Raw genomic sequence first — 24628 nt, 5'->3', positions numbered from 1 at the left:
TCTTGATAGGATGAAGGACTTTCATAGGATCATTGAAGAAGATAACAGTGCTTGTTATGACTTTTCGAAGAAGATAGTGTGCCTCATGGTGGTTCTTGTCACGATTGGTGTGTTATATCAAACAGCCCAAATTGAAGGGGGAAAAGAGAGTTGTATTTCTTTAGCTATGATAAGGTCTCAAACTTCCAATTTAAACCACCCAAAGGTGAGTCCATTACACCTTGCCACAGCAATGCCTCCTTTCCTTGCGACGAGCACCGCCGAATCGCCATAGTGATTACCGTAAGTGTACCAGGTGAGCGGAGGCGTAACGAGACGTGGTGATAATCGTATGTAAACTACTATCGGCGATAAGGTGGTATAGAAATCGAAGGTGTGATGCCAAAAGCGTGTATGGTACAATGTGTGTGGTGATGACGGTGTTGAACTGTCAAATCGATGCGCAGCGAGAAAAAAACCCCTCCAAACTTCCAAAATAAGCTGGCAGCCCTCGTGCAAGGAATTTTCCGCAAAGACAGTAATGCTTTACATGTAATCTTTTTACAAGAGTAGCAGCGGTCAACAAATGAATTTTTCGTCAAGGTAACAGCGCATGCAAATGACTGTTATGGGAAAATTGTAGCGCTCGCGGTTGAGCTTTTCTGTCAAGATAGAACTGCTTGTAAATGAAATTTGATTACCACAGCAGCGCTTGCACAAGAGTTGTATGAAAATAGCACCGCTTGCACAAGATATCAAAATCAAGACAGCAGCCCTTACCAGTGATATCTCTGATTAAAGCTTGGATTGGTCAAAATAAAGTTGGGATGGGTTCTTTAAATATCATGGCTTGCATAATGTAGGGTAGAATTGTTCTGGTTGTGTCCTGCTACTACGACACATCTGAAATCCAGGACGGAGTCCCAGAGCGTCTGCATTCTGGTTCCTCCAGAGGATCAAGAATTTGACTTTGTCTCATTTTGACTGCCATCATGTTAGATTTGATCGGTTCGAGCCAATACTAAACTCACCATCAAGCGGATGAATGGTTCTTTGAGAGGCTCTCCTGTTAACTCCCTTGTTTGACTCTTTCTAAGGACCTCTGTCCCAATCGTAGCAGATGAGGTACTTGGGTTCTCATCGCAATAGTCAATACGCAGGTCAAACACCCTATAACGCAAAGCATGCATTTTGCAGTGAACTTTACACACCCAACACGATATACTGTACAGCTATACCCGCACTTCTAATAACTGTGACTGTCCCAAACCCTTCCTAGACAACTTTTAACGCTGCCCATCTTTAACAATACACCTATCGATACAACTCGCCCCTTTTTGCTGACCCTGAACGCCTTCGAACTGATATCATACACTAATTCTACACCCAAACTTTCCTTATCCCACTCGTTCCTCATATCGTAACACCCAGCCCATCCATCCTGCATTCCCTGTCCTCTTTCCGGCTCTAGAAAGGCACAAAACGCCTTTTACTCATCATATCTTTCAATCTTCCACGCCAGATCACTATCCACCTCAACCACCCTGTCTCCATCCTCCTCAAACAACGCATCCAGCTCACTCATACTCCTAACAACGCCACCTTTTGGCAGCTCTCTTCTCCGAGTCGGTGAGCCAAAACTGCCGAACGCCTGGCCTTCATACTGCTTCATTCTCTCGTAGGATTCGGCAAGCTTGGCGACATCCGGAATAAACATCTCTTCTTCCGACTCCTCCCCTCCAGCATATTGCTGGTAATGCAGCAAGGGCTCTGACCGCTTCCGTTTAGGGGTACTGTTTACCTTGCCTTCACGGTTGCCGGGGGAACGAAAAGGGGTAGCGGAGCCACGATCACCCGGTTCAGAGGTAGGTATCTGAGTAGCGGTAGATTCGGGGGCAGCAACGGGGAAAGATCTGCGGAGTGGTGATCGTGTAAAAGGGGCGTGGGGGGTTGTCCGGAGTGACAAAACTGCGGCTCGGGCGCGGATGATAGCTCGGTGTCGACGAGAACGGGGCTCCCTTACTGGTGAGCTGGAGGGGGGACTGGGGGTTTTGAACCCTAGGTCGCGATTCACCTTGGATTCTGCCCCGAGGTTAGGGGCGAAGTAGAGGCCGGAGAGTCCCCTCGTAGTGGGAGAGGTCGATGGGCTGGAGGAGGATGAAGGGGCGGAGCTCTTGGGATTGGGTCCAGGGGTTTGTTTGTTACCTAACGATATAGGGGCCGAGGGGGGGGATAATTCGTCCTTTAGGTTGACGCGGAAACGGGAGGGGTTGTGGCTTGACTGCCGCTGTCTTTTAGGAGGACTAGGCAAGATATTTTTACCTGTGACAACCTCAGGGGGGGTGTTGACTTGAGAGGAGGACTTCAAACTTCCGACGGAACCACGATTGCTTTGCGGAGGGCTGCGGTAGGCCTCTAAAGTCCGCAGACTGGCAGAAGGTAGCCTCCTTGACGATGTTGCGGAGGAGGAGGAGCCAAGAGTCATGGGCTCCAGGCTGGTTTTCGACAATGACCTCTCGTGTTGTTTACTTTTTGAGGAATCCGCAACCAAGGAATGTCTCTCGACCCCAGATTCGAGATTCGCGATTTGGTGTTCTGATCTCGATCGATGAAGGGCGGCAAAATGCAACTTAGAAACCCCTTTGGGCTTCCTTCCAGACGTGAGGGGCAACCTCTCTCGGCCATCCATTCCTTTTTCTTGGGTTCCGGCGGGGAAGTGGCGGTCTCCGTGGCGATTGGAGTCGAGGTTATACCCCTCGACTGCATCGAAGTCCCTTTCCTTAACCCCAAGCTGTTTGGGGATCACATCGGCAAGCTTATCAAGAGACGAGGTCGAAACACCCAGAGATATAGCCCCCGCAGAGCGATCCGTGGATATCAACCCCCTTCTCTCCCCCATCTCTGCCGGCAACTCTTCCATCTTGAAGCCTTCCTGGGCATCTTCCCGCAGACTTTCCTGCCGCTGAATCTTCCGGTCAAGACTCTCGAGAATCACACTCTCTCGACCAGTCTTCCTGGTCCTCCTCTTCGCCTCCCTCATGTCAACGCACTGTTTACAAAACAGTTGGAGAGGGGTAAGGGGTGCCCCTGACTTGACCAAAACAAGGTGCATTTTTGATCGAGCAACACCACATCCATGACACCATTCGTAGGGAAATTTCCCCTCTGCCCCCTATGTTAGCCATACAAATTAGCATAACAAACATAACATGACTATAAAATTGCTCAGACGAAATGTTGAGCGTTTCTGAACGCTGCTGACTTCATGTTTGGATGACAAAGTAAGCGTTTTCAAACGCTTAACTTGACACTCCCAAACGCTATGGCAATATTGTTGGGATGAAATGTCAAGCGCCCCCGAGTGTTTCGGTGACTTGTTCGGATGACAAACTTGGTGTTTTCAAACACTAGAAAAAAGTGTTTGGATGAAATACGATCGCCATTAAGCGCAGGTGTAGCAATATTCAGATAAGATACCAAGCATCTCAAACCGCCAAGTCAAAAATCCAAATACTGTTTGGATGAAGTGGTGAGTGCCCCTAAGCGCTGTTGTAGGAGAGCTTGGATGAGATATGAAGCATTTTAGAACGCTAAGTCAAAAAACACAAAGTGTGTTTGGACGAAATGTTGAGCGCCACTGAGCGCGGATGTGGTGGTGTTTCGATGATATATCAAGTGTCTAAAAATGCCAAGTTCAAAAGCCGAATACTATCCGGATGGAATATCAAGCGGTCCAAAACCATAGAAGATTGTTTGGACGAGAGGTAAAAGATTACTTAGATGAGAGTAGGAAATTGTTGGGATGAGAAGCAAGGGTCTCCAAATAACAAGTGAAGAAAATCTATATGTTTTTTGGATGATATATCAGCCTCTCTGAACGCTCAAAAAGCAACGTTTGAATATCATCTCAAGCGTTTAGAAACGCCAAGAAGAGAAGTCCAAACATTGTTGAGATGAGATTTGAAGTGCCTCAAAACGCCAAGTTAAATAAACCCAACACTCGTCGGATGATGAGTTGAGCATATTCGAACACCACTTGATGGCTTGTTCAGATGATATATCAAGCGCGTTCAAGTGTTGTTATAAAGGTGGTGGGATGATGGATGGGGTGTTGAGAAGTGTAACCTGTGAACAAGGACTGCTCAAAGCACTGTTTGAGTGTACTCCAATGACATATTAAGGATCGTAAAACACCGGTTGAAAACAAACCAAGGGCGTCAAAGTGCTCTCGTATGAGTGTTGGAATGACCGCGGAAGAGTTTTGGGAAGGCAGATTCGAGCGAGATTAACCTTCTGTTGAGGAGTGTTCGCTGTTGAGGAGTGTTCGGAGGAAAGTTCCGTGATTGGGATGGGGTAATCGTCACTTGACTGCCCAACTGACAGCTTGGGGGCCTGTCAAAGAAGAAGAAGGGGTATGGGCATGTCTTGCCGAAGACCGCTCACTCCACTTGGGATGAACAATGACCGTGTCGTAGGGGGTATGTTTGCCAAGGGGTTCTCCGGAAGTGAAGAAAAAGAACAGGAAACAGGATAGGGAGACTTATAACATACCGGCTGTTGACGCCACAACTCGTACCTCTCACGGCACGAGACACACAAGCTGCTCCTAGCGAACTCGTCACCAGCGTGGAGACGCTGGTACGACTCCTCGCGGAGTTGCCCGCACAGGAAGCAGCTGTGTGCCCCGGCCGGAGAGGCAGTGAGAGCGGCGGAGGCGCTGGTGTACTGGTTGGCTTCCAGTCGGGCTCTGAATGAGCTAGGTAGAAAGTGGAAGTTAGTTACGTATATCTATAACATCAGGACAAAAATTGAATAAAGTGTTTTGCATCGAGGGATGTGTTCCAGAAACACGGGGATGTTGATTCAGTGCCTCGCACATGGCTAGCAGATAGGGGCATCGAAGACTGAGGGTTAGTGCCTGGTAGTGTTGTATGAAATCGAAAATGCCGACCAAAGAATTCTCAGGCCCAAACCTCGCTCTGGTCTCTCTTGAAAATCATTGTATCGAGGATCTGGTGCCGTGTCGTTGATAATGATGACGCTGCTGTTGGAATAGAGAGGTCGAAATGCCGTCGAAGACTTCAACAATGTGGCCAACTCGGAGTCGCTCATTCGAGGTCGAAGAAAGAGTGAAAACGCCAGTCAGAATATACTTGCAGGTTTGAATCCATGTCGCTGGCAAGGGCGCGGGCGACGACGACGACGATGGCAACGGCTTGCAAACGCTGGGCTAGGTGACGCGGCGAAGAAAGTCGTGGCGGTCGTGGTCGAAAAAGTGAAGGTGGGAAAGCAGCAGAAAACCAACTGAGCTGCTTTAGTATTGTCGAAATCGTACGGCAGAAAGAGCAAAGCTGGGACGACGACCAGACCATTCTCCCCAAATCACCCGTTCATTGACAAAGGACTGTGAAATATCAAGACAAGACCACCCAACACTGTACAGATTTCACCAGCAACTTCCAAGAACACCCAAAATGAACATTGAATATGCATTTGCTTAACCCCCACGCGTTTTGGTATACAGTGCCCACACCAGGCATTCTTCTTTTCCCAACCCATATATCACTGTGGTAGATAGAGGAAAAGAAATTACAAAAAAATCTAACATACTCCTTGAGGAAAGCTGTTATTCCCTTAATCCACACGCAGGACCCGAGACCCCCTCTTCTTGGTGGCCTTCTTCTTCTTGAGCCCCTTCTCGAACGCTGTCGCCGAGATATGGTCACGGCCAACGTTGTCAAGGTCCTTGACCTTGTAGATTCTGATGATCCAGTTCTCGCTGGTAAAGGCCTCCTCCAGGGTGCTGAGGGAAGGACCAACCTCGGGCAGACGGGCTTGGCGCATGCGATCGACAGCCTGTCCTGGAGGGAACAGGTTGTTGAAGTTGTAGTAGGACATCTTGTACCTATGAGACTGTTAACAAGTCGTATTGTGACATGGAAAAGATGACTGAAACTTACATCAAGCTGTTCTTCATGGTCTCGGTAGCCTCGCCGTCGACACGATACTCGCCTCTTGGGGTGAAGAAGGCGCGCTCGCTGACCTCATCAGGCCAGATACCCTCAGCGATACGAACCATCCACAAGAACTTGTTGATATCGTCACCAGAATAGCCCAGAAGACCGCCAAAGACCACGAGAACATAGTCGACCTCGTGCTGGCGCATGATGGGGTAGCTGACCTCCTCGCGCGAGCTCATGGCTTTACCGACAGTGGCAATGTGTGTGTTGTTCCACGTGTTGTTGTCGACAAGAGTTGGGCGGTCAGCCATGCCACCAATTTGGTAACCATAATCCCACCACGACATAATCTTGGCGTCCTCCTTTGTGTTTTGGCGAAGCCACTGGTAGGCCTCACGGTAATCGTCAATAATGTGCTGGCTTCCGTCAGGCATCCTGCTTGCCAGGACAACGGAGGGAGAGGAGTATGCGTTGGACGTGACCCAGGTGCAGTGCATGACGAAAATGAGGAGGTAGATGGCCATAGCGCCCACCATCAAGATCTTGGACCACAGGCCATAAATGCCAACAACGGGCTTGTTAGTGGACTTAAGACCAGACTTCGAGCCCTTCTTCTCAGCGGCCTCGGCGGCTTGCTGGTCCTCCTCGGTAGGAGTCTTTGCGACAAGGTAGTTGTTGAGGATGGTCGAGATGGCGATGGCACCAGCAACACAGACCACAGGGGTCAATGTAAGCATCAGGCGGACCATGACACCAGCGAAGTAGCTGCCAAAAACAGCGTACACAATGATGAACACATGCTCATCAGCAAGCTCCTGGAAACAGAGGTAGACACCAACAGGGAAGACGAAAATAAGCAGGTTGAGGTCAAAGAAGAAAGCTGGCCAGGCGGTGGGCTGATGTTCAGAGACGGAGGCAATGATGGGAATGTGGATCTTAGCATATCCGGTATCCCAAAGTGAGTAGAAACGTCCGCTCCACGGGGCGATAATGCCGGCGCTGGTGGCAATCACCAGAGCCGCAAGAGACAGAACGAAGATACCGCCAGCAAAGATCCAGAGGAATGTCTGGAACTGACGGCTGGGAATGGCTGACCGGACATAGTCCAAAAAAGCGAGGAGCTGGAGGAAGCCGAAAATACCAAGGGCAGGCATGTGCTCGCTGGTCTTGACAGGCAAGAAACCAACAAAGGGAATCTGCATGCTGGCCAGTGTGCCCAGGGCATACCAGGTAGTGTACGAAACGTATAGCCTGGTGCTGTAGCGGCCCATGAGGATAAGGACGAAGGCGTGAAGGGGAAGAAGGCAGGTGATGAAGGCATAACCACCCCAGGAGGCGACCATGTAGCCGTAAAACAGGGCGCAGAAAGCACCCCACAGCATGGAACCCTGCTTCAAAGCCTTGATCCAGAGATAGAAGGTGAAGACGAGCAGGAAAATCGCAATGGCTTCGTTGTCGTAGCTGCCAGCAACTGATCGAGAGATGTAGCCGGGGGCGATGCCCATAAACAGAGCAGCCAGGAGGCCGGCCGAGTTGTATGTTGTCATTTCATTGGTGAGGAGATAGGCGGCAATAGCCGTAAGGCCAGAGAAAGCCGGCGCGAGAAGAACGCAGACGTTGCGAATATCGACGGGAATCGTGAAGGCGCGGAGGGCGTGCCAGATAGCACCGCTGGTTACCATGAGGCCAGGGTAGAGGGTACCACCCGTGACACGGCCCAGAGGATGCCATGTTCGGTCATCGAACCAGTCCCAGAAGTTGTAGAAGCCATTTGCGACGAGATATTTTGTGGCGCGGAAGTTGAACCAAGGGTCGACTGGAAGGGTGTTAGTATATCTTGATATATTGGGCAGAGGACGCGATGGGGCCGCAGCGCAACGCATATGGGAGACTGACATTCGTGGATAATACTTTCGAAACCTAGGAAACAAGCAGCATGTTAGCAATGCAATTGACGAACTATGGGATTCACAGGACCCAGAGAAGCACAGAAACAGCCCCAGTGAAGCAGCCGCGAGCTTGCTGTCCAGCCATGATAGCTTCCTCCATGCCCAGGGAACACCTACGAATGACGGAAAACAGGCGGCTTGCGATTGAGGCGCCGGCGATGAGGGCGAGGATAATGACCCGCAGCACGCTGCGAGTACTTTTCCCCTTGCCCACATCGGCAAGAATTTCAAGTGTTTCGGCCGACATGGTGGCCTGCGGTTGGCGTTGTGCTTCCTCTCGTCGGTGGGAGTTGAGGAGAGGCTGCAACAGGTTCAAATTACCCAGAGCATCTCTGTCGAGTTGGAGAGGACAGTTTGGAGCTTTGCTGCATCATGGTCCAGGGACAGTCTTGGCACTCGTTATTGGACCGAGCCAGGGGTACACAAGCCCCACCGTTCCCGCCGTTCTGCCATATTCTGCCAGGGCGGTCAGAGAAAGTGATGCCGCACTTGGTCTCAGCAACACTTGGCATCAACATTGAATTTCCCTGCCAGCAGCTGCCATGGATATCATAGTCACTGATAATGGGGGGGTAATTTGGAGAAAGCACACCGTAAACGTCGGCATGGGCTAGTATGCACTTGAACAGCCCGTTATGGCCGTTGCCTGACCCCAGATCGACGTAGGAAACCGAATTAGAGGCATGTCACGCTCACAACGGACAAGGGCACAAGAGCACGATAAGACAAACAGTGGTGGGCGTCCAGACAGCGGGTATCATATATCTGGCAACGTCTATGGGCTTCCCTGGACAGTTTCCTTAGCCCCGGCCGAATCAATCGGTCCCTACCAAGACGCCGCCATAGATGCGCAAGCATCGACAGGCGCAACTAGCATTCCATGTGGAATCACCTCCGAGAGACCTCCAATGTGGGTGTTTAGTGCAGAGCTTTGATTCGGTAGCAGTAAAGCTACCTAGCCGCATCGAAAAATCATTGACCTCGTAAACACCCCAAAACCCTAAAAGCAGATGACCCTGGGATGATGCAGTGTGCTGAGTGAAAGACCTTTTTTTAACCGCGCCGCTGGTGCCCTAGTACAACCGTCCCATTATCCTCGAAACGCCAATTTAAGCCTGCAAACCCTGTCAGCACTCAAAGCTCCTCATAGATTACTGACATATCCCACGGTTCCTTCATACCTTGACGGCGAACTTCCGCTGGGGGAAGTGAGTCTGGCGCTTCTTGGTCTTCTCAAGAGTTCTGGAGGCGTCCTCGGGAGAAAGACGGCGGCGGATGGCACGAGTCTGCTTGGCGCGGAGGTCGAGGGGGAGGTACTTCTTGTTCTTGTAGAAGAGGCGGAGCTGAGCGCGTTGCTTGGCGTTGATGATGGTCAGAACGCGGGCAATCGACTTGCGGAGATCGTGGCTATTCATCCATCACACATGTCAGCCCATCTTGTCCTCATTCGTCCTTTCCAACTCTCTCGGTATTTCGTCTCGGGGGTTCGTGGTGGCTCGGAAGTCGTCGGTAACGTACATCTTGGTAAGCTTGGTGCCGGAAGAAACGATCTTCTGGATGCGAAGCTGGCCCAACTCCGTCTTGAGCTCACCGAGCTGCTTGGTGAGCTCGTCCTTGTTCTTAGACCATAATTGGCCAGCCTTGACCTTGCCGGAAGACTGTCGCACGGTGATGTTAGCCAAACCGGTCGCTCAACTTTTTTTCGTGGTGACGATGCGACCTGCCCCCCAATCGAACAAGTCAAGGAGGGCTCATCAATCGGCAAGATTGATGGGTCAGCATAACGACAGCAAGGGACCGTATCTCTCTTACCATCGTGTGGGATTTTGTCGTCGAGTCGAAAGGGCGATAGGCGACGGTTCCGTTGACTGCAGCGAGTCTTAGTATCCAGGGAGCAAAGGCTTTCGTAGGTACCAAACACTCAGTCCAGCAAAATCTTGAGTGGGTGTGGATGCCAAAATCGCCAAACAGGGCGGAAAACCCTACGCCGGCAGCTGGTCTGTGCGCACTGTTCTGCCTGAGGCGCGGGCCCACCCGAAAATCCGAAAGCGGCTAGCTTGGGGTTTGGTGCTTTTCGAACTTGCGCACAACCAGGTTGCCAATCGCCCATTTCAAAATCTCCAGCAGCAGTCAAGTTGACGACCGACCACGAAAACCTACTAACCTCACCACACAGCCAAAGTCCAAAATGTCGGCTCCCACGACGAAGACCTTTGGCAAGTCCACTCGGTCGGTGCCTGCGCCGGCTGAAAAGGCCCAGAAATGGTACCCTGCTGAGGATGAGGCCAAGCCGCGTCAGGTACGTTGATATCTCGATGCATTCATGTTGCGAGCGATGGATCGGCCCGGAGACTGTTCTCGATTGCGATTGTGGCGGGTGGGAAGCCAATTCGACATGTTGGCGGGGGGAGGCACGGCAAATCTACCTTCATGGCCCGAACGAAATTTACGACACCGCGAAAATGGAGACAGACAAGATCGGGATATCGTCAAGTGGCGCATCTACGTCGAAATGGGTCATATATCGCACGGCAACGAGGCACAGCACTGGGAAAACACTGGGAACGGCTGTCTTGGGAGAAACAAACGTTTTGGATATGGCATCGTGATTCTAACATGGCTTCTATAATCAGGTCCGCAAGACCATCCGCCCCTGGACTCCCCGCCAGACTCTCGTCCCCGGTACCGTCCTGATCCTCCTCGCTGGTCGCTTCCGTGGCAAGCGCGTCGTCCTGCTCAAGACCCTCGACCAGGGTGTTCTGCTCGTTACCGGCCCCTTCAAGATCAACGGTGTTCCCCTTCGCCGCGTCAACTCCAGATATGTCATCGCCACATCATACAAGGTTGACCTTACCGGTCTCGATGAGGCCAAGATTGAGGAGGTTGCCAAGCCCAAGTACTTCACCGCCGACAAGGCTCAGCAGAAGGCTGGCGAGGAGGCTTTCTTCAAGCAGGGAGAGAAGCCCCAGGTATGAATTTCTGAGATAGCGGACGTGTGTGAGAGTGTTGGAGCTGACATGCGTGAAACTACAGAAGAAGGAGGTTACCAGCAGTCGGGCGGCTGACCAGAAGGCCATCGACAAGGCCTTGATCGCCAACATCAAGAAGGTCGACCTTCTTGCCAGCTACCTCGCCTCCTCTTTCAGCCTTCGCAAGGGCGACAAGCCCCATGAGATGAAGTGGTAGAGGGAGCCAAGTGGGTTTTGATGGGAGGTCTTGACGGCGCGGGTTTCGGAATGGCTTAACCAATTGCATTTGGACGTTTGGCAGTTCTCGGTCCATACGGCGTCTGTAATGAAGGGTTTACAGTCATCAAGAACACAAAATCACTGGGCTTTGCAAAAAGGATCGGAGCCCTGAACAACAACTGGGTTTTAGAGCACACGGGATGTCCACGGTGATCTGTACATGGAAACTAGTGATATTTGCACTGGGAATGGCAGATACCAGCCCAGCCAACTCGATGACGAACGACAGACAAACAAAACAAATACGCCACGAGGCAGAAGACTAGCATTTGCGGCGTCACATGAAAGTTATCTGCGTGTTGTATGTTAGTTGTGCATTTGGCAGAGTGCTCTCAGACAATCCGTTCCTGATACCTATCAAATTAATATTTCTCTCCACGGTCTGCGTTTTTGTGAACATCCTCCTTATTCACTTGTTTCTAGGCAATATCGAGATTGGCAGTCGTTGTTTGCGGAGGACCTTTGACTGTATAAGTGCACCTTGATGACTCGATGTTGAATCTAGGAGGATCCGGGTTAGGGTTGAGGAGTGACATCAGCCGACCAGTACTTGAAATGCAAGCGAAGCCACGCCCCATTAAGGTACCTACACTACGCATACCTCGACCTGGCCTTCCAAAGAGGTTCCAGCAGAGCTGTTGAATTTGCGCAAACCACTTTCGACCCCGTGATCAATATTTCAACAACCTCTCACCGGTTCTATCTGTCTGTGTCGACTGTATCGAGAAACCATGGCGACAACAGCAGGCCAGGGCTGGACCCAATTACGGCAACAAGCCAGGGCGCTGGAAACACAGGTAAGAGAGGCGGCATGCGACAGCAGCGGATGACGAGTGGTGATGGTTAATAACCTGCCTTTTCTGTTTGCAGACAGAAACATACCTCCACACATACTCCCAATTTTCGTCACAATCCAACATCCCACCAAAGCCGACAGAAGAAGAGAGGAGTACCGAGGCGAAACTCCAGGAGCTGCTTGAGAAGGTGTGTATACCCTCGCCATTTTACTCCTGAGTGATAAGACCACCACCACTGACCTTTCTCGTCAAGCGCGACAACGTCATTTCCCAACTCACCCGCCTCCTCGACTCAGAATCAACACTATCATCCTCCTCCCTAAAACAAAACAACCTCTCCCTCCTCCGCGACAAGCTCACCGACCACCGCCGTGACCTCTCCCGCCTCCGGTCAACCCTCCAACGAGCCCGCGATCGCGCAAACCTGCTGGGTTCAGTCCGGGATGATATCTCTGCCTATCGTGCCGCGAACCCTGCCGCGGCGGAGGCGGACTACATGCTTGACGAGCGAGGGAGGATAGACAACTCGATTGGTGTGGCGGATGGTGTGCTCAGCCAGGCGTACGCAGTGCAGGACAGCTTTTTGGCGCAGAGGGAGACGCTGGCGAGTATTAATCGGCGGATCACGCATGCGGCGAGCCAGGTGCCGGGGATTAATACGTTGATTGGGAGGATTTCGGCCAAGAAGAAGAGGGATGGGATTATCATGGGGGGGTTTATCGCTTTTTGCTTTTTGGTGTTTTGGTTCATGATGTGAATTTGTTTAAGGGGAGGGTTGGGAAGAGGAAGATGGGAGGTGGTTTCAAAATACCATGGGAGTGAGGGGTGGAAACTGTATAATTTGTCCGGATAGTTGGGGCGACAAGAGGGAAAGAGGGGATGGCGTGGGATATATGGGTATTTCACTTCGACAAAGGGAGCATGGGTGTTTTATCTTGAGTAGCTGTTAAAGCGGACGGCGAACTTATCGTATGTGCATTACCAGTGCGGTACAGCAACGGTGTATTTAATAATCCTCATGCCAAAAATGGAAGAGAGATGTCTATTTTCGTTGGGGAGCCGTGAGCATAGCTTTCTGTCGTTGATGTACATTATATCGTCTATCATGTTCACTTTCAATATCCCACCATGTCCAACTGTATACACTCCCTCTCAATCCCGGGTATCTTACACGCCTATTTCTTGTCTCCAGTAGTAGGCTTGCCAGCCGCCAGAGGCTTCAGAACATGCCCCTCAGCCACACCCCCAGTCACACCCTCAGCCTTGATCTCCTCCAGCAACCTCCTCACCCCCTTCACCAACCCCTCCCTCTCATCCCCCTCCGCACTACCACTCCCCGCCCATCGTATCCTGCACCGATGATCCACCAGATAAGTATACCCAACCTTGCTGTTCAACAGCCCCACGCTCTCCCTGATCTCATCGGTGATCCCCTTCCTCACAAGGAAATACCTGTGCCAATTCTCCTTGCCCACCTTGTTCCTCAACGACCAGGAAAACAGCTTGATCAACATCATCTTCATCCAGTCCTCCTCGACGTTGATCTGCACCAGCTGCGCCCTGCCGCCGCTCTCTTTGAGGACCCGGTGCAGGGCAGGGTTTTGCTCGGGGGAGACAAAGGTCTTGATCTGGTTCTCGGCCCACATGCCGCTGAAGACGGTGACGACGGAGGCGTGGCCGGCGAGGAGGGGGGTGGTGTCTGCTTTTTGGCGGGAGGCCAGGGTGCGGCCGAAGAGGTTGGGGAAGTAGAGGGAGAGGTCGGCTTTGAAGAGGCGGGGGGGCGCGAGGAAGGTTTTGCCTTTGTGGAAGGAGAGGTTGACCCAGTCGCGGAAGTAGGGGCGGGAGACTTTGTTTTTGCTACAGAGAGGAAAAAGTAGGGGGTTAGTGGAAAGGGGGGACAGGGAAGAGGGAAGTGGATAGGGGGGGGGGGGGGACAAACAGGTACTCCCGCTTGGCGAGATGTCTTTCGTAGTCTACGAAGTCATCACGGCGCTGTTTGAAGGTTCGGTGGTCGATGCCGGTGTTTTGTCCCGCGGCGGGGGGCGTGTTCATGCCAATTGGTCTTGACAGAGGGGTGGGTGTGAAGTCTTTTATTTTCTTGCCGTAGGACCGGGGGGCGTGGGCTAACGGGCTGTCCGGAGCCGGCTCCGTGGCGGCTACCGGGGCCGGGGCGAAGGTCTGTCTCGGTTTCGGTTTCCCATCCGGAGCGGCGGCGCCGGGTGTGTGGTCTGTGGGAAGCCGCTGGTAGCCAGTGGTGCTAAAGGTGCGCCATTGACAAACAAGGCAGGTTGATGTCCTTGCGCCTGTTCGGAGTCCTGTCCTAGCGGCTAACATGGCAGCGGTAGTGGTCATGTGTGTCTGAGATATCCAATCCGTGGGAGAGGTTTGAAGCTCAGATACCCCGTTCCCAAGAAATTTCCACGCGACAATTCTCGGCGCCGGGCCCCACTTCCACTGCCGCTGTCAACTCAGATCAGCGCTCGAGCCCCAGTGAGCGGCCCTTGAAATCTGGGGTTTTGGGGGCGGTTAGGGTGCCAAGCGCTCGGTTATTCGCGGGGGCTCAGTGAACCCCTCGGCCCAACGTCATATCTACAGTGTATAAGCCGGCGCAAGCCATAGGTGAGACCGCTATGCGGGTTGTCGTTATCCCTTTGGTGCAGGAAGGAGGGACAGGTCAATTCGACTGAACTTTTGAATCTGAGAAGTCACTGCTGTCTTTGAGCGGTTGCATCTTCTGTAATTTCCCGTTTGAGATGTTTTTGAACCAGAGCTCCCGCGTGGTGCGCCAGCAATGGCGGCTCTCCAGCCGGCGACTATCGTCTCTAAGTCAACAACACCGCGCGCGAGGACCAACCCTCAGGACTCCGCTATCCCCACCGTTTGCGCCTCCCGCAAGGCTCTTCCATGCAAGCAGGAGTCTCTACGCTGTGAAGCCTGTGTTGCTCGCTGATATTGGAGAGGGTGCGTGTTTCTGTCACTTTGACTCTCGAGAACGAAGTTCATCTCAACTAACTGGTGGTGGCACAAATACAGGCATTGTCGAGTGCGAAATCATCCAATGGTTCGTCGAACCCGGGGCGCGCGTCGAGGAGTTCTCTCCACTATGCGAGGTTCAAAGTGATAAGGCTTCGGTGGAAATCACCAGCCGCTTCGCCGGTGTGGTTAAGAAGTTGCACTATGAAGCGGGCGAGATGGCCAAGGTGGGCAAGCCGTTTGTCGATATCGACATTCAAGGTGATGCCAAAGAGGCAGACTTGCAGGCTCTCGCACCTGCTGAGCCTGTGACCCCAACAGAGCCAACTACAAAGATCGAGAACCAGGTGGCGGCTCAGTTACCAAAGCAACCTCCACCAGCACCACCATCAGAGCATAAGCCTGCACCGTGGAGCAATGGGGTCTACGAGCATACCTCACCTAAGCCTCAACCAGGCGAGAAGGTGATTCTGGCAACTCCAGCAGTCAGATACCTCGCCAAAGAACTCAACGTCGACCTTCTCCAAGTCCAAGGCACGGGCAAAGAAGGCCGCATCCTAAAAGAAGACGTCTACAAGTTCGTCGAGCAAAAGAACGCACCCCCAGCTCCCACCCCAAGCCCCTTTACTCCCTCCTCCTCCACCACACCCACCAGTCAACAACAACAAGAAACCCCCATGCTCCTCACCCGAACCCAAGAAATGATGTTCAAAACCATGACCCGCTCCCTCTCCATCCCCCACTTCCTCTACGCCGACGAGGTCGACTTCACCTCTCTGGTCGAGCTCCGCTCCCGCCTCAACAAAGTCCTCGCCAAACAACCCCTGTCTCTAGACTCAGCCACCCACCCGGTAGCAAAACTATCCTACCTCCCCTTCATCATCAAGGCAGTCTCCATGGCCCTATACAAATACCCCATCCTCAACTCCCGCGTCGACATCGACCCTGCCACATCCAAACCCTCCCTCGTGCTCCGGAGTCAGCACAATATCGGGATTGCAATGGACACCCCCCACGGGCTACTCGTCCCCGTCATCAAAAACGTCGGATCACTCAACATCCTCCAGATCGCAGCGGAACTCACGAGACTTCAAAGTCTGGCTACGGAGGGGAAGCTGAGCGTGGGGGATATGTCCGGGGGAACGATCACGGTGAGCAACATCGGGAACATTGGGGGCACGTACCTCAGTCCGGTGGTGGTGGAGAAGGAGGTGGCAATTCTGGGGATTGGGAGGATGAGGACCGTGCCTGCTTTTGGGGAGAATGACCGGGTGGTCAAGAAGGAGATTTGCAACTTTAGCTGGAGCGCGGATCATAGGGTTGTGGACGGGGCGACGATGGCGAGGGCGGCCGAGGTGGTGAGGGGGATTGTGGAGGGGCCGGATGTGATGGTTATGCATTTGAGGTAGAGTTACATAAGTTGGGGGTTGTTTTTGGGCAGCAAGCGAAGAGGGATGGTACAGTACTAGAAGTTTCAAGAAAAGTTGGAAGTTATTTGGGGGGGGGGGGTGGCGGGTTATGTCATAACTCGGTGTGTCTTTGTCGGAGTTGCGTCCCGGTTGAGCCGGCCGTCTTACCCGCACGGGGGGATTTTGGGCAGGCTTTATTGACTATCGAGTTTGATTGGGACAGTCAAGGAAAGGCAAGGCAAGCAATTGCCGTGCTTCGTCAAAGTCGGTGACTCTTTTTGGGTGGTGGAGAGGTTGAGTGGAGGGGGGGGAGACGACTAGAGTGTTACAAGGCATTTTTACTTAGATAAGAGGTTTCGAAAATACATACAAAAAGTACATATATTTTTATCTTGTGAGCATGGAGAGCAACGTTGGTGGGATGCCTGAGGGAACAGCCGAAGAAAAGAAGAAAAAAAGAAAAGTGATCCCGTCTCCCGATCCCGCGATTACACGGCGAGGCGGGGGGTAGGTAGGATATCGGTTGTATTGCATTAAATACATGACCGTCAGCCTACTTACCTTACCTGTCTTATGTAGTGTGTGTCGGATCGTGACTTGGTTTGTTCGCTTCCATTGTCTCTCTCTCTCTCACTGACTCTTCAAACCTGGAGGGATGCATGAACGGGCATTAGATGAAGAATGTACCTAGGTAGGTGTGTGCATGGGCTATCCGGGTTTACCTATTGGTCTTTGGGTGTACGAGAAGGGGGGAGGGTGTGTATGTGTGTGTGTTGCCATACCGGTGTGATAACCCCACGACGGGACGGCATATACAGAGAGGAAGTTGAGCACCTAGCTATCGCTATCGATACCCCTTTGATGATGATGGTGGTGGTAGTGGTTGTTGAGCAAGTTCTTCTATCGGTTGTTCTATCCAACGATCCATGCATTTGATAGAACGGGCCGAGTTGAGACTGGGTTCCAATCTGAGAGACATATTGGAAAAGCGGGCTTCTGTGCTTTGGGCTCATGCTGCCAGAGTAGGTGTGCTATAGAAGTTGACAGAAGGGTGCTTGGAATTATGCGGCATGATCAGATATTACTTGGTTGATCTAGTTGGTGAAGAAGGCATTGGCCTACCTACCTACCTACTTGGTTGTCAGTAGGTTGACTGCACCAGGCCGATATGTTTCGTGCCTTTTCGCAGCCGAGCACCGCATTGGCACAGCTAGGCCAAGCTCCGGGCAGTTGCGCAGACCAGAGGTTCTAGTCTTGTGGTGGTCATCGCGGGACTGGGGGCAAAGCCATAATCTGTATAGTAACGATGAACAAACTCCGTTTCAGCGCAGTAAGAAGAACCTGCGGTGCGAAAGTTGGGGTAGGTACCTCCAAGTACAGATGCTATACGACCTTGTATCGCTTTCCAAAAGCAAACACCTTAATAAGGCTTCTGGTTTCCCCCTTTCATTCGTCGTATTGCGTGCTTTACCCCAAAACGAAGGCTTTTTTTCCTGGTTGTTCGCCACGGGACCGATATAACACTCCGTGGAACGGCATTTGGTTTGGTTGTCCAAACCCGGGGGGGGGCCCCCACCCTCCTCTATGCATAACTTGATATTTTTTCTGATTCTTTTTGACCATCCCTTCGACCGCCAAGCCGTTTCCTTCTGGGCAGAAGGATCGCGTCGAAAAAAGCGAGGCGGTCAGTGATGGTCTGCGGGTGAATCGACCGTTTCTTGTGACCATCCTCATCCAGCGACCCGTTTCTGGGATTTTGCCAAGTGCTTGGTTTGCATTATTTGGGCGTTGTTGGGTGCGCGCCAAGCTGGTAGAGTAAGACTGGAAAGTAATAGATATTGAGTAGGTGCGTGTTGTGAGATGTGACTCGTAATCTTTACTTCGGAGCGTCTTTGTATGGAGATTACCGTACACTGAGTGAGGTTGTGTTTGCCGGGCGGTACGCCATACACAGCACACAGCAAATGCGGGATTGTCACGCCGGGAAACATTCGGCAGGTGTACCTTGATGTGCAGGTTGAAGAACGGGACAGCAAGTTGGTGTTGCTGCCTTGTCTGGGGATGTCGTTCGGTCATCTCGGGAATGCATGTCGAGTGGTTGCGGCAATATTGCAAGTGAGGTCAGCAACGGCAGTAGTATCAAGTGATATCCTCCCTCGGCCCAACATACTGCTATTGAATACAACAGAAGTAGGGGGCTGCGGACATAGCAACCGTTGCCTAGGCATGGCCAGAGCTCAGGGGGAATGTTTACTTTGTCTCAACTCACCCCCTCCTTCCCAGCAACTTGGTAAAGGCGTTCCTGTTCCTGCGTCGACTTGGTTTGCGTTGTCAACTCCATGCTAGATAGGCGAGCAGATGCTGCGGAGGAACCCGACAGGGCGGGGCCTGGCACCATTCGGAGATCGACGGAGAGAAGGGCGGGGATACGAGACCAATCACTCATAAGAAAGAACACAGTTTCTCATTTGTTTCCTCAATCATCTTGTGTATGCTGGGTAGCACCAAAGAACATCAAATTCATGTTCGCTTGCTTAAAGAGTAACCTCAGGTAGGTCTAATACCTTACCAAACCCCGTCGCCATCCTTCCACCCATCAACCGAATTACCTATACTATGTATGTTAAATTCCCAGAGATTTTTAAACGCCCACGACTAAAGACATGGACTCAGCCATGCTTCGTCAAATGCAAAGTAATGGATTGATCCGAACACAAGTCAGTGCTGGTCCATCTTCCCAAGTACCCCCTTCTGTTGCTCCGGCTTCCCAAGAACGATTGCGCCGCAAGATAAAAATCGACAAAAAAAAGCAATCCGTTTCGCCACCACAATTCATGTGTCAGAGAAAGACGATTGTCGTTCAAGACAAGACTCCTTTCCCAATGCGACGGTGGGGCTGACTGACAAAACCCAACCCTTTCCCATCCACCCCCCGGGCGGTGACTCTTAGCGCCATGCAGCTACGGCTTTGCTTGTCCCACCCATCATTTCGGTATGCACGTCACTTTCTCTGGGCTTCCGCCGCGACGGTCTCCATCGTGTCCAGGACTCGGTCTAGAGCCTCAGCCATGACAGCTTCGGCTGGGCGACTGACGTCAATGCTAATAACATCGACCTCATCCGTGGTTGGCCTTTCCAAGACTTCGAATTGACTGTGGACCATGTTGGCTCCCATGTAATGGTTCTTGCGAGCCATCACCCTTTGCAAGAGGAGCTCCTCGGACGCATCCAGATAGATGAAGTGGAGATGGAGGTTGGGCGAGAAATAGGGGGCGACACGGATGACATCGCGGTACTTGCGCTTCAAAGCAGAGCAAGTCAACACCACGCCTCTGTTTCCACGTTCCAGCTCCTTGAGAGAAGCCTCCCGGAGAGCCGTCAACCAGTCCCACCGATCAGCATCCGTCAAGGGAATGCCAGCGCTCATCTTGTCGATGTTGGCTTGTGGGTGGAACTAGTAATCATGATTAGCCCGATGCTATGGGTCATGGGACTTGGGACTTGGGACAAAGAACATACCTCATCACCCTCGATATATGGCATATGAAGAACAGTGGCCAGGTACTTGGCAACAGTGCTCTTTCCACAGCCGGCGGGGCCAGTAACGAGCCAGATGTGGCGCTGCTCATTTTTGGATAGTGACGAAGAGACATTGCCGTTGGTACGCACACCATTCGACAAAGATGATGTTGGGAGTCTCATGGTGCTTGGTGATGGGGGGATGTTTTGATGGCCGTTGGAAATAGCTGGTGACCCCGGGGTTTGTCCCTTCAAGGAGATGGCTGAGTCGTACGAAAGCATGTTGGGTTCCGGTACTGGTGGTGGTCTCGAAGATGGTGGTGGTATCCTCCGTCTTTGAAGAAAGCGTGGGTCCGGCTTGACGGCGAGAGTTAAAACCGGCGATGACGTTTGTAAGTGGGCGGTGGTGGTGATGAATGACCGGAAGTGGGCACGCGCTACCTAACGTGACAATTGGATGACGACGACAAAGGAATCACAACAGACTGCAGAATACTACGGCCCATTGAGAGAGGAAACGATCACGAAGAGGAGCTTGGGAAAAGGGACATTCAAACAAAACAAGGTGTGGTTGGGATAGCAGGGCAAAAGGGAGTCAGCCGATGGCGGCCGGCCGGCCATTTATATAGCTGAATCTTGTAGCAGGTCATACCTGGAAGTGATGACCTAAAAGTTTCCTCTTCAGCAGGGCCAGGCGGGCAGGCTGGGACCCCAGAGCCAAAAAAAGGTACCACTGGTACTTCCAAGCTTGGGGGGCTTCAGCGGAACCCACTGAGCGATCTGCTGGGAACGCGCGGGAACCCCATGGATCCTAGCCTCGAGGGGGCAACATGGAACCTCGAGAACGGGCGGGTGACCCGCTGGTACTGCGCCCATGCGCCGTACCCAGGTACTCACAGTGGGACTCGGCGGGCCAGAATCTCACAAGATACTAGACCCCATTGGTCCAGGAGCACTCGACAGCCAAAGGCGTCCCAGGACCATGACAGGTCGAATCCACCGCAGACAGGGAGGGCGTGTGCCGTGAACTCGTAGCCCAAGGTACGCTTCAAGTATCCACGCGTGATTCCCATGTACCTTGTCTGGAAGGTCGGGGGAAGCTTTTCCTGGAGAAAAGCGTGGGATGGGTTGGGAAGCCGTGTGGGGAGAAGTGTCGAGGAAGAGAAGGTGGCTGACTCGACAAGGGGGAAGCAACTTTCTTCCCCTCGACAATGACGCCCGAAAGGGAAGCTCGCTGGGAGCAGCATCGCATCGCCAATCAAAACAAAAAGAGAACCGTTGTAAAAACTCTGATTTTGACACTTTGGACGGGAGAAAAGACACGCGAAGGTTTGAGACGTGGAATGAGTGGCTAAAGGTCACAGGAATATTTATTGAGTTAAGGTACCTTGCGGGTTGTACCTTCTCGTGGTGTCCTGAAGCTCGGAACATCTTACGGCCTCGGTGTAAGGAAGGAGCGAGCCCACAAAAGGTACAGCCTGCCCGGGCTGGGAAAGAGGACGGCAACGATGCAGCCCAGTGCTCGATCGAAATTTGCCCATTAATTGAATAACCTTGAGAGCGGTGAGTAGCCAGGCATGAGGTGCTTGAGGTGCGTGATGCAGGACGGGAAGCAATTCACGAGAGAACTCATCTTCCGTAAGACACTTCAGGTACGGGCATTCCATCCACAACCTGGATTCCCAGCAGTGGACGCTAGGTAGGTACCTGATGGCCGTGGGGTTGAGGTGGGAGAGCGGAAATGAGGGTGAATACCCACTGGCATCTGCCGGTACCATTGCCATCACGGGGTCTGCAGAGCACCGGCGCAACCCATAAAAATCTCCGCTCAAGAATTTTCACTAGCCCACACACCTCCCAGCCTGATGCGGACCGTCGTGCTAGCTGGCTAACTTGGAATTGGGAACGGCTCGTCGATGACAATTAACATTGACATGGAGCAAAGACATAGGACCGGAACGCAAACCAAACTGCTGAAAACAGTGCTCTCAAGACATAATCTTCGTCCCAGGACAGCCAGCATCTGGACAAGACTGCTCTCCCACATTGTATAATACACTCACTCTCTCGCGTAATTGGCGGGGCACCATTTTGATCTTTCGGTACGTTTTCGTTGATGGCGAGGTGAGGCACAAAAAGACATTTCTGCTCAACTAATAGCAGCTCCAGTAGAAGCGTGGGGGTCTGTCCCGGCCCCGCCACAGAATGGGGTTGAGGTTCGCCGAGAGACGCCGCCGATGGCAGGGGAGGGGTGTGTGGAGCTGCCCAACTGATGGATGGGAGCCCCGGGGACGATCTTGGGATGAGATGCCATTCCTGCTTCCATTCTCCTGTCCAGCAGATCCAGATCCCACAGAACAAAACATGGCACGGCAAAACACATAATCGATACCCCTTCTACAAGGACTAACACAAGAGAAGGAGTTGGCCTTCCGTTATGGCTGCTGGCTGGTTCAAAGCCCTGTCTCTGCGGGCCGGTCGTCTGGGAGTGTCACAACCGATCCGTGATTGACCCCAAACACCGCCCAGCCGCTTGCGACCAAAGCTCCCCATCTCGTGTGCGGTTCCCAAAAGGTCTGGACGGTGTCTGGACCGAAAGCTACGATGCTGCTAAAATGGCTCGCACGCAAGGCACCGCAAAGCAAGCCATGGAACTGTACCTGAACCAGGACCACACCTTCCTAGCTTACATCATTCTCATCTCTATGGGCCAATCACCAGCTAATTACGGCAGAGGTATTTCTTCCATTTTCCTGGTCGAATACTATGCAGAGTTCCATCGCTCACCACGACAGCAGGGCCATATATGCGGCAAAGAGCCATTCGTGAGTAAAAGAAACGTCCGTCTCCGAACTGTGCTTTGCCTGCCCCTTCACCTCTTGGACGGAACCCAACGCAACCCCGGGCGCCACACAGCGGTAGAAACCCCTCGTTGGCCTCGTGACGTGCCTTGTTTTGCACGCCCCGGTCTGTCTGCCCCCTCACCGATTGTTTCGATACCCACTCCCCAGACTCCGAGAAATTGGACGTGGTGGAACTGCCTGTTGTTGAGGCACCCCGCTCGGCTCAGCTTCCGGGCTCCTTGGGCGGGGCTACTGACGCTTAGATTCTTGGGTCGAATGTTCCTTACCTGATCGTGGGTTTCTCCGACTTCGCCATGAAGCTTCGCTGTCCTCGAAAGCCCGGTAGAAAATCATCTTCAAGATGCCGTTGCATCACTGGCCTCAAGCATGCTACTTTTACCCTTGCGGAGTGAAACGAGCGAATGCTGCACACACCCCGCATAGCCTGAGCCTTTCTCAGACTCCCCACCTCCATAGAATTCATCCTGCAGCAGCATGCACAGTCTTGCTTCCCGAGTGGGTTTCCGGAAAAGCAGAAGGGGAACGGCGTGGGCCTGACTGACACCGAGTGTGCAGTACATGGCCAGCACATACATATTCCCTGCGGGGTGCGGTCAGTCTTGGTCGACGGGATGTGATGTGGGAATAGCTTCGTTCGCCGCTACCGTCACGGCACTGACACCCCCAAGAACGGGACTCCCGCCCGGTAGCCTCAGGTACCTCGACGGCCCCAGATTATCACAGATGTTCCATTCTTCACCGCTCATCCCCTTGTTGATCAAATCATACAGTCCCTAATTAGTTGAGCGGCTGCTGACCCAACCATCGTATAGCACTGCAGACGAAGCCCCAAGCGCACTTAGACGCACATATCCTGCAAGCTGACCATTTTCTAACTCGGTGCAACCATTTCCTCTCTCAAACAAGTGGAACGTTTGACAGGCAATCTCAACAACAAAGCCCATGGCTGGAGCGAGGTTGGTCGTCAACAACAGGCAGCCTGAGGAGTCGAACTTGCAAAGTACCACAAGTCGGTCAGCACAAAGCAAACAGATCGTGGCTGCCAAGGTCGCAGAGTTGCGTGTGTTCGCCATGCTCTTCTCCGTTACGGTGTATCGTTTCTGCAGACGCAACGCTGCCCAGAACACCCACCTGCCGACAAGCCTTTGCGGCCTGCCTTCGAAGACTCCGAGGCCCGGCATGCCGAGGGTATGTGTCTTTTTTCCACCAACGCTGACGAGGCAGATCATGCTGGTTTCTTCTGTCTTTTCGGCATAGCGCCATGCAGACACATCATGACACCAAACATACAAATTTCACGAAAAACGAGCTTCCCGCTGGTATCTAGCCCTGTCTTGGTGCTTTCCCAGCATTATTTGAGCTTCCGGAAGAAAGGTAACACCCACCTTGCTGCCAACCCGAGACTTTAGGGAAACGGGGCTCGTGAAACTACGGCTGCTATGGAGGGAAAGGTCACAAGATGAGTCCCTGAGCAAACCTGACGGACTGACTACCGATTTGTTGGTTTTGTGTTGGGAAACTACCCTCCACTAAAAGGTCATCCTACATTGCTGACCCATGCTCTCTCTGAATCACACGTTGAAAGCTGATGAGTGCAGCTTTACGGGCAGCTAACAGTCCTATTTACTGTCAGAACAAGCGTTATGCAGTTTGTTGACCTACATACAGTACCGATTATTCCGTGTAGAGCGTGCTGGAGGGACCCAGCTTCAGGGCCCAGAGTCTAAGCAGCAGTTGGACATCCAGGAGATGACGTCTCACAAGCCCGATCGATGCAGGCGGCCAATTGGAGGCAGGCAGAGGAATTTGTGCTATAACTGTCCATGCCAGCGCCACCTGGGATTGAATTGCCTAAATGCATTAGTCTTGGTTGGAAGCTGTGTCGTGGGCTGTGAATGGGTTTGTGGGCCTGCTTGTCCACACCACCGCC

General features: G+C 52.5%; 8 protein-coding genes across 8 annotated transcripts; 3 read left to right on the top strand and 5 right to left on the bottom strand.

Moving 5' to 3' along the window:
- Positions 1-1468: 1468 nt before the first annotated feature.
- On the bottom strand, positions 1469-3091 carry PODANS_1_13450 (uncharacterized protein; the record flags this gene model as incomplete). The annotated part of the gene is made up of 1 exon (XM_001905012.1): positions 1469-3091. One exon carries the CDS (start codon positions 3089-3091, stop codon positions 1469-1471), a length of 1623 nt encoding a protein of 540 aa, XP_001905047.1.
- A 2522-nt stretch (positions 3092-5613) lies between these two features.
- On the bottom strand, positions 5614-8104 carry PODANS_1_13440 (uncharacterized protein; the record flags this gene model as incomplete). Its single annotated transcript, XM_001905011.1, has 2 exons — positions 5614-5884; positions 5940-8104. The coding sequence occupies 2 exons, from the start codon at positions 8102-8104 to the stop codon at positions 5614-5616; spliced, it is 2436 nt and encodes an 811-aa protein (XP_001905046.1).
- An 893-nt stretch (positions 8105-8997) lies between these two features.
- On the bottom strand, positions 8998-9703 carry PODANS_1_13430 (uncharacterized protein; the record flags this gene model as incomplete). The annotated part of the gene is made up of 4 exons (XM_001905010.1): positions 8998-9003; positions 9070-9295; positions 9407-9546; positions 9701-9703. 4 exons carry the CDS (start codon positions 9701-9703, stop codon positions 8998-9000), a joined length of 375 nt encoding a protein of 124 aa, XP_001905045.1.
- A 373-nt stretch (positions 9704-10076) lies between these two features.
- Positions 10077-11074, top strand: PODANS_1_13420 (uncharacterized protein; the record flags this gene model as incomplete). Its single annotated transcript, XM_001905009.1, has 3 exons — positions 10077-10187; positions 10522-10857; positions 10922-11074. The coding sequence occupies 3 exons, from the start codon at positions 10077-10079 to the stop codon at positions 11072-11074; spliced, it is 600 nt and encodes a 199-aa protein (XP_001905044.1).
- A 793-nt stretch (positions 11075-11867) lies between these two features.
- On the top strand, positions 11868-12690 carry PODANS_1_13410 (uncharacterized protein; the record flags this gene model as incomplete). The annotated part of the gene is made up of 3 exons (XM_001905008.1): positions 11868-11933; positions 12007-12120; positions 12187-12690. The coding sequence occupies 3 exons, from the start codon at positions 11868-11870 to the stop codon at positions 12688-12690; spliced, it is 684 nt and encodes a 227-aa protein (XP_001905043.1).
- Positions 12691-13108: 418 nt separating this feature from the next.
- Positions 13109-14285, bottom strand: PODANS_1_13400 (uncharacterized protein; the record flags this gene model as incomplete). The annotated part of the gene is made up of 2 exons (XM_001905007.1): positions 13109-13790; positions 13873-14285. 2 exons carry the CDS (start codon positions 14283-14285, stop codon positions 13109-13111), a joined length of 1095 nt encoding a protein of 364 aa, XP_001905042.1.
- A 401-nt stretch (positions 14286-14686) lies between these two features.
- Positions 14687-16315, top strand: PODANS_1_13390 (uncharacterized protein; the record flags this gene model as incomplete). Its single annotated transcript, XM_001905006.1, has 2 exons — positions 14687-14894; positions 14967-16315. The coding sequence occupies 2 exons, from the start codon at positions 14687-14689 to the stop codon at positions 16313-16315; spliced, it is 1557 nt and encodes a 518-aa protein (XP_001905041.1).
- A 3001-nt stretch (positions 16316-19316) lies between these two features.
- On the bottom strand, positions 19317-20116 carry PODANS_1_13380 (uncharacterized protein; the record flags this gene model as incomplete). The annotated part of the gene is made up of 2 exons (XM_001905005.1): positions 19317-19769; positions 19835-20116. The coding sequence occupies 2 exons, from the start codon at positions 20114-20116 to the stop codon at positions 19317-19319; spliced, it is 735 nt and encodes a 244-aa protein (XP_001905040.1).
- Positions 20117-24628: the final 4512 nt, after the last annotated feature.

Source organism: Podospora anserina, chromosome 1 (genome assembly GCF_000226545.1).
Source record: "Podospora anserina S mat+ genomic DNA chromosome 1, supercontig 3".
Lineage (NCBI taxonomy): Eukaryota > Fungi > Ascomycota > Sordariomycetes > Sordariales > Podosporaceae > Podospora > Podospora anserina.
This window is presented reverse-complemented; position numbering and strand designations above follow the sequence as displayed.